The sequence below is a fragment of the Tribolium castaneum genome, chromosome 1, assembly GCF_031307605.1.
Source record: "Tribolium castaneum strain GA2 chromosome 1, icTriCast1.1, whole genome shotgun sequence".
Lineage (NCBI taxonomy): Eukaryota > Metazoa > Arthropoda > Insecta > Coleoptera > Tenebrionidae > Tribolium > Tribolium castaneum.
In genome coordinates this window covers 25,806,719-25,815,698 of record NC_087394.1, presented here as the reverse complement: position 1 = coordinate 25,815,698, position 8,980 = coordinate 25,806,719, and the positions used below count along the sequence as shown (strand labels likewise).

General features: G+C 33.1%; 2 protein-coding genes and 1 non-coding gene across 3 annotated transcripts; 1 reads left to right on the top strand and 2 right to left on the bottom strand.

The window, feature by feature from the left end:
* On the top strand, positions 1–2,135 carry LOC103314699 (uncharacterized). Its single transcript, XR_010335401.1, has 6 exons — positions 1–498; positions 1,155–1,415; positions 1,471–1,539; positions 1,588–1,644; positions 1,698–1,757; positions 1,820–2,135. It is a non-coding gene; the product is annotated as an uncharacterized LOC103314699 (transcript).
* Positions 2,136–2,467: 332 nt separating this feature from the next.
* Positions 2,468–5,615, bottom strand: eIF1 (eukaryotic translation initiation factor 1). Its single transcript, XM_015978059.2, has 4 exons — positions 5,540–5,615; positions 5,424–5,487; positions 5,177–5,334; positions 2,468–3,000 (listed from the first exon to the last, which is right to left on the bottom strand). Exons 2-4 carry the CDS (start codon positions 5,449–5,451, stop codon positions 2,854–2,856), a joined length of 333 nt encoding a protein of 110 aa, XP_015833545.1. The 5' UTR covers positions 5,452–5,487; positions 5,540–5,615; the 3' UTR covers positions 2,468–2,853.
* A 315-nt stretch (positions 5,616–5,930) lies between these two features.
* LOC661484 (uncharacterized protein) lies at positions 5,931–8,979 on the bottom strand. Its single transcript, XM_064355283.1, has 5 exons — positions 8,850–8,979; positions 8,466–8,784; positions 8,310–8,419; positions 6,362–6,526; positions 5,931–6,312 (listed from the first exon to the last, which is right to left on the bottom strand). The coding sequence occupies exons 2-5, from the start codon at positions 8,692–8,694 to the stop codon at positions 6,121–6,123; spliced, it is 696 nt and encodes a 231-aa protein (XP_064211353.1). The 5' UTR covers positions 8,695–8,784; positions 8,850–8,979; the 3' UTR covers positions 5,931–6,120.
* Between the last annotated feature and the right edge of the window lies 1 nt (position 8,980).

Genomic DNA, 8,980 nt, shown 5'->3' with positions numbered 1-8,980 from the left:
ATGAAATCGGCCATTAGCCCTTAGGATTGATTAATGCTCAATCTGCCTGTAATATTCTGTTTATCTTGTTTAGTATTATTTGCATGCAGCCATGACTCCATTTCATTGATTTTTAAACTTAACATGCGCCATCTAATTGCACATTAAATTTAATGGAGACATTAAAACGTTCGTTAAGTTATTACGTTTCAAATACTGCAGCGCCATTAGCTAACGGACCATTAAATATAAATTATGTCGGTTTGGTCCCGCATTCTGGATAGACCTCGCTCAGCTTTAGTCAAACATTGTGCTTGTCAAAGTGTGTGTGAGTGTAAAACTGTGTCCAAAGATTAGTGTTTACTGTTTACATTGGATAACAGGATGCAGGACAAGCAAAGAAGGAACCGAGGAAGCAATTTTTCCAAGGAGGAAGAGCTTTCGTTGCTTCATGAAATAAATAAATACAAAAATACTATCGAATGCAAGATGACCGATAAATTTAATTTAGCTGAAAAGGTACACAGGGCACAGAACAGACAGAAAAAGACAGAAAGCTGACGCACATACAAAACACCCAATAAAAGTGCACGCCCCATGTTGGTCCCTAATGAACAAAAAGTCCCTAAGTGTTTAGTGATATTCCAAAGTTGGTATGAAGCGTTTTGTTGGTTGCATAGATTAAGCACTTTATGCTGTTCGTTGCAAGCAATGCAACAGAAACATTCAACTGTTCTGCTGGTTGCATCTGGGACCAAATTGTGGCACTATTTGCTGTTTCAAAAGTATAAAAACGCCCACGTCGCATTTTATCAAATTATTTTTTTATATGAGGTTGATAGAAATATAAAAAAGTTATGAATGATTAAATCCCTCGTTATAACTATGAATTACATTAGCTATTATTTATTTCTGTTGGTAACATTCCAAGCCTTCTTTTTAATATACGAATCCTTAAAAAAAAATTTAATAACACCAGGGTGTCTAGGTATGCACTCGCATACGCTCGTTGCATAACGACAGCCCTCGAACTTTAAGCTTGTTAATAACTATATGAAGTGTATGAACAATTAATTTATAACAACTTATTTTGAAAGAAAATAATGCGACGTTGGCATTTCTATAGTTTTGAAACGTATCTATATAATTGGTATACATACCCATTCGTTTTTCAGAATGAGGCTTGGCAAAAAATACTGATTGCATTTAATTCAAAAAATAAACGCCCAAGAAATGTGGAGCAAATTAAAAATAAATATGATAATATGAAAAGTAAAGCAAGAAAAATAGCAGCAAGTAATAAAAATTACTTGCGGGGCATAGAGGGTGGACCATCACAGACCCTAGATTTGGACCCTGTGATTGAAGCTGTACTCAGAATTATTAATTCTGCGACCGTCGTGGGTTTAGAAGATCCTTTTGACTGCGTATTGGATGTAAGAGTATCTTATTGGTAGGTATTATATTTATATTGACTTACATTATTTGTAGAACGATCAAATAAAAGTAGAAGAAAATTCTAGTTCGGCTGATGACATAAAGGAATTAGTTTATGAGGAGGTTTGGGAGAGTTACCAATCGGTTTAAAAAATAAAGATTTTTTTTCAGAATTCTTCGACGTACAGTTTAGAAAATATTAATAAACATTTTAATTATAATGAGCAGGTTGAGTAACAATGGTAAATGAAAAAAATATTTTCACACGATCACATTTTTAGATCTCATCAGCCAATGAAGAACAAAGCTTGGAGGTAGTAGATAATGGTGTTCAAATACAGGTATGTATTATTATGATCAATTTTTTCTTCAAGAAAATACCTTCTGCTTTGTCGTGTGTTAGGAAAGTAGAGAGGAAGCACATAAAAAAAGAACAGGGGACTGGAGCACTTACGCTCCAAAAAAATTACGAACCTTGATATCCCAGAATCCAAGTGAAATATCTGAAAATACCACAGAAGAATTTTACAGAAAAAAAATGGAGTTAATCGAGGAAGAAATAAAAAAAAGTAAGTTAGAACAGAGCGTTATCACAGAAAAAAATTTGCGAGATATTGAGGAACACCAAAAACGGATGAAGCTTCTGGATTTAGAAATAAAAATAAAAGAACAAATGTTAAATAATAATTAATTATTAAATTCATATTTTTTATAAACTAGGAGTGTTGTTATTAAAATTTTCGAAGTTGCGTTTTCTGCAGCAATTTCTAGTTACCTTCTAACCATTTTTTACATACATAGCTGTTTCAAAACTATAAAAACGCCAACGTTGCATTTTCTCTCAAAATTACCTGTTATAAATTATTCGTGCACTTCAAAAAAATAATAGGAGATCTAATCATTAATTTAATTTTACAATTTTTCAAAAAAATAATTCGGTAAAATGCGACGTCATCTTAAAACGTATTTTTTGACTTCTGAATGACCGATATTTAATGGAATTTGGCAACTTTCACAAGCCCCGTTATTGGAAGTAAAAAAACAAAGCACATAATCGTATATAAGACATTTATTAATTTACTTATACACTTGAGTTACAACTAAATCAATTACTGAGGATTAACAAATCAATCAATCAAAAAAACCAAGGAGAATTTCTGGAAAGGCACAATTTAAAACTATTTGACGTCAAAACCGCTCATCGCATTCGCAGTTTTGTTTACGGGCAATGCTATAAAATTTTAATCAGTAGTAAAAAAAATGTGAAAATTACATTGTCAATGAAAGGAGTAATAACAGTAACGAATTCTCTAAAGACATCAAAGGCTCCCAGATACATACTACCTGGGCATGACGAGCATTTAACTAAGATTTCGAGATGTGCTGATGATATTTATGTGTAACTAAAACGGCAGAAATTATTGCGTCGACGATACATTAGAAGCCGTGGACTTTGAGCTGGTCGGGCTTCGCCAAACCCGCTTTTGTCAACCACTGGCAGATGTTTTCGCGTTGGTCTCCTTGCAATTGAAGCACTTCGCCGTATTCTGGGTGCTCGATCACAGTACCATTACATGCGAATTCCTAAACAAACAAACGCATCACTTCAACTTCACCCATCTTTAAAAGGCAAAAATAAAACAACACAATATTGCAGTTTCTATGCAATTTTTTAAACGTTCCATGTAAAACGGCCTTTAGATAAAACCTCACTTTCAATTTGTCACTGTTGTTTTCTGACGTTTTGAAAATCCAGTTTGATATTAAGGCTAAAGGGGACGACAAGGGCAAGTATAACGAAAATTATTTTTCTATTTTTAGCGATATTTGTAATCCAATTTTAAATCGAAAAATGGAATTGGGTCGTTAAATAATAAGAATTTGTACCAAAATAACACTTTGACATTTTTCTGTATCTGTCAGTATTCCATATACAGACTTATCGGATTAATTCTTTCAACTGAATTTCTGATGCTTATCAGTGATGTTTTTTCTTTTTGAACTAGTGTTTATTTGTTTTGTGCTCTTTTTTCATCGCTCAAAAACCGACAAATTACCAAAAGTTTGGAATACGACAAAATCTATTTCTTACTTTAGAAAACAACAGGTTAAAATTTTATTTGAGCCCTAACAACTAAATGTTTGGACGAACACAGTTAATTTTAACAGTTTACAGAGTTCAACAAATAAAACATTTTTTCTATTTGTAATTTTTCAATAAAATTTTTGCAAATTTACTTAAAATTTGGAAAAGATAACATACTGAAACGTTTACCCGCCTATGGGTACAAAAATAAAAAAGCCGAACTATTTTCGTTGTGATAGAAACAGACAATTTTAGCAATTTAAAATAACAATGAAAATTATTGCTAGGAATACAAACTGATTATTAAACATTGGGTGGCTCGTTTGGACAAAAGAAAGGAGGAAAACAATGAATATAGTAATTAATAATATATTTTTATTATTAATTTATATATTATTAATCTAATAATAATAATTAATAAAAGTTATATTTGAAGAGTTTTATTAAGTGGTCAAATTAACACACGTTTCTCTGATACACCCTGTATATTTTTGCAAGGAAAATGCAAGTAAAGCTAATGAATGTTTATTCAAAAAAATTGAAGTACGTTAATTTTGTAACTAATGATCTGTTTAAAAAAAACATGAAAGCACTTAATATTTAACATAAAATTAAAGCAAAAAAATAGAAAAACTTTTTAGTAATTTGTGACAGCTGTTTTAGCTTTCAACTACGGCTCGAATTGTGGAATTTTTTAATGCCAACTGAGGAAAATTTCTAAAATAACTTTCCATTTTGTACCAAAAAGACCTAATGATATTTAAATCAGGTTCATTTGCTGGCCAAGACATAACATTAATGTCAAAATTACCGAATCATAAATGATTTTAAAAGTTTTGCTGTGTAACAAAAAGCACAATTGAATTTTTCAGCAATACCTTTGAGACAGTCTTTGTGAAAAATCTCTTGATTACTTCTTAACTCGATTTGGAAAATTTCAGAATCTCCAAGTATAAATCAAATTATTCATTATCATCACTAAATATGATGTTTTTTCAGTCATTGTATGTCCACTACCAATAACTATTGACCCACAGAGTTCTCTGCTTTTTTTGAGCAGCAGTGAGTAAAGATTTCTTTGCCTAGTTAAAATCATTATTTTGGAAAGTAACATTTTGTTATTCATTTAGATTCCTTTTAAACTCCAAGTCCTGTTTTTTCATCCATTTGCGACAACATTTTCAAGAACAGTTGGAATATGTTTCCGCAATCTTTAGAATAGTAATTTCTCTTATTAAAGTGCTTCTGAAAGCCCATTTTGGTGCTAAATTTCTTAATTTTTTTCTGATAACTGATTGAAAATTAGACAAAATATTTTAAAAAACATAGTATTTAGAGAAATGCACAAGTTTGAAGAATCCATGCAAATTATGAAGGAAGTGTTGCAATAAAACTAGTTCGATAACTAAAAATAAAACGAGATTTGGTCCAAACATTTACTTCTTAGGGCACCTACAGTGGGTTTTAGCTTGTCGAAATTTTTAATATTTTGAAATTTTTTGGCCATTCTGACCATTTTCTTTAAATAGCAATGAAGTATTCAAATTTGCCGCCAAATTTAGTTCGTCGCACAACCAAGCCACGGCGCCAGAATCGAAAATTGACTGACAGGAAAATGAAATGTGGGAGTACTTCATTTTGCAATATTGAACTTAATCTGCTTGGAAGACTCACCTTTTTACATGCCCGCACGATCTTCTTCAAGTCATAATCGGAGGAAAGCCCTTGGACAGTGGTTAGAGTCTTGCGACCATTTCGTTGCTGGATTCTTATATGAACAAGTCCGTCCTGAACATCATCGTCTGCACCCTTACTTGCATCAGCAAAGGGGTCTGAAACAGCCTGAAATCAGCCCCCAAGACAATCGCGAATCGCCAAGACGCCATGTTGTCGCCTTGCGCCAATTCCAAGACCCACTTACCAAATGTGTTTAGATTCTGGATGGACATACGATAATCAAATAATATACTCAGAAACAAAAAGATCTGCAAAATGCAATTACTAAACGACACTTTGAGCACACAACAGTCAATTTACGCAGCCGATTAAACTGATGAGTCAACCACTACAATGTGAAAGAAGAAAGCTGCCAGAAACGTGATGACGCCCGCTCTCAGACAGCCAACCGCACGGCGAGAAAAATTTAACTAAACGTGCTACTAAAACACCAAGAAAAGTATATAACTTCAAATAAAGCCACAATTAGCAACTTGTAGCGTTATTTGCAAAATCCGGTTCGAAATAAGTCCGTTTTGTGGCAAATTAGCGGCCACTTTAACGCCGTCATGTTGGCAACACGCAAAAAACGAGGGAAGGCAAACCGCCAATGACGTAGGTAGATGGGGGGCCAACGTAACAGAGGGGGCAACAATTAACATTCGGGAAATTCTATTTATAGACATCCTTAACACAAATAATAAACCAAATATTTAGTAAAAACCGTTTATTACCGACTTTAATAGTGCCTTTATTTTATTACAAAAATTATGAATAACAATCCAAATTAACATAAACATGGACAACACAAAGAAACCTCTCAAAATAAACATAAATTAATATAATAAGTAATCTAGTAAGCCATTACTCGTGATTAATTCAGCCTTACAACCATCACATTTTCAGTTATCTTTCTTGGTTTCAGTATCACCGCCACTGATGGTAATTTTCTTCTGTAATTTGCTGTGTTCTTCAGCAAGACGGTCATACTCTTTGGCCAAATTATCTGATTGTTTCTTCATTGCGTTTTTATCTCTTACTTCAGTTGCGAGCTCTTCTTCCAAATCTTTGATCTTCTTCTTCAATTCGGAAATCTAGTGAAACACATGAGCATGTTTTTTTTGACAAAAATGCGGTCATTACCTCTTTATCGTGGGCTTCGTTGGTGTCATTTTGGGCAATTTCGCCCCTTTGAGCCAATAAACTCTTAGCAGCTGTTGTCGCACTTTGGGCCTGACGCATTGAAGCCTCAGATTGAGCCAACAAGGCGGCTTGGGATGAAATCAGGATCACCAAACGACGAATCACCTAAAAAAATTAAGAAAAAAGGTGTATACCGTATTTTTTCTATAGTTATTGGAACATACAGTCCATTATTAACTTTTAAATGTTAGAGAAAATTAATCTTTTTTTACTCGCCTGTTTTTGAAATTAGATACAGTACAAACTATTTTTTGTTTGTATTTTTGGAAGTAGTTTTTAGCACTAATGTTTTAGTCGATTTTGCTTAATTTTAGAAATAATTTAATTTTTTAAAGAAAACACAAGCTTAAAGTTCGAGGGTTGTGGTTATGCAACGAGCGTATGCGAGTTTTATACCTAGACACCCTAGAACTCTAAGCGTTTTCGTAAATGTTATACAAGATTTTTTTGTTAGAACATTTTAATTTAAAACACGTTGCTATGGGGAGCGTGTCTTAATTTTTTTTTCTTGGTTGCCATGAGCTAAAAAAAATATAGCCCTATAGTTTGAACATTTTTGTTTAAAGTGGTAAAAATCTCTCTTTTCCAGGAATCTTAGATTTTGAGCAATAATACATGTTTTTAAAAAACTTGCGATTATTAAAAAATAATTAAATTTTTCAAAAATCAATTAATAAAAATCGACCAACACAAATTTAGAACAAAATCATCAGTAATAAAACACTCTGTATAATAACTTAGTTCTCATTTAATATTTAAATATTTATTAAAAATTGAATTGTGTTACCTAACTAATGAGCAATAAAAAAATAGCTTTGGCGAAATACTCGATTTTTAAATTATAAGATCACCAGGGACTCGATTTTTGAAATCCTTCGTTAAAATATTCGCAATTTAGCGATGATGACATCCAAAAACACCAATTTTTGACTTTCCTCCTGAGTCGTTCGGTGGTCGTTAGTTATTTGTCAAATAAATTTTGAATAAACCCAAATTAATATTTGAAATACAAGCAAGAACTACAAAAATTTCGTAAGAGCAATTCTTATTAACCAATTCTTATTATCCAAAATACGCTGCGAGAAAATGTTAAAAAATTCATAAACTCTAACAGCACGAAAAAATTAGAAATGAAACTAGAATGGAAAAATTACTTATGTTTTATCAAGTAGTTAAATGGTGTTGGATAACACAAAGCAGGAAAAAATCATTTTAGGCTTAGATAAGAGATATTATGCCACTTGAAAATATGTAATAGTAATAACAATATTTTAATAGATGTATATGTTTTTTTGTAGAGTAACCTCCCTCAAGAAAACCAACATAAATCTTTTTTTTTAACTCAGTCATCTTCCAATAATGTAAAATCTAAATAAACACAAATAAAATGTAAATCCATTTATAAATTAATGTGCAATATTATTTTTTCTTTATAAATATAAACTTGAAAGTTGGAAATTATTAAATAAACAAAATGGGCTGTAATTACTAGACACCAAAACTAATCCAAAAGTAAACACAAAACTAATTTGAGAAGACTACTTTCACAGCTTAGTGACCATACCCCCAACAGTTAATCCCTTTCCCAGAAACCATTAACCCAAACCCTTGACTTTATGGTGAAATTTGTAAACACAAAAGAATTCTACCTGTTTATGAGAAATTATTAGCATTTCCACCTGAAAGTCATAAATACAAACACAAAATTTCACTGCCCCGTAAAAATTTGTCCTTGGCATAATTTAGCTTTATACAAATTTTTAGACAGCGTCTAATCGCTCTGAGTCACGATTACATTCCTGGAAGTTGGACCTTGCCCTGTGGTCTTAGCGCGTTTCTAATTTTATTGTGCAATCATCAGTACTTGAGTTGATTGCATTTTACTCACCAGTGACAAAAACAAGGCAAATCCGGAGATGTAGAAGTTCCTTTGCGCCCTAAACAGCCGCATACTCCCCTGCATTTCGCGGTCCAAATGACTGTGTTGTTCTTCGGATTCTAGAAATGTGAATTCTAGAAACACTCATAAAAAATTAATAATCACCTGTTTGCGAATATTTGCGCATTTCCCTGATGGCGTCAAGCAGGAACAGGACAAGAATCGCCAACAGGATCATAAAATACATCCCCGCCTGTCTCTGCAACCCTTGCAGAAACCTTGACTTGAAAAAGGCGTTCCATCGCTTGGGACTAGCCACTGGCAGCACCAATAGAAGCACGATAGCGATCTCCACGTAGAGAAACCCGGCGATTAGCGTCCACTGCAGACTCATTTCACTGATAATCGAAACTTGAAACGTTTGAGGTTAACTTTTATAGTTTTGACAGTTGGGTGGACTCTTGTCTGATGTGGCTTTCCTCAGCTAAAAACAGACCGTGATTCGTGATTGGTGCAAAAGATAGGTAAATAAACTCAAATCTGACTCACCCACTTATAAATAAACGCGTGAAGAGGTCACGATTACGCAATTTTCGCTTTTATCACGCGAATTCAATTCTATTGCGTTACCGACCGAACGTGCCGGTAAAACAGGGATTTGCGCGAAATTGCGTTTCACA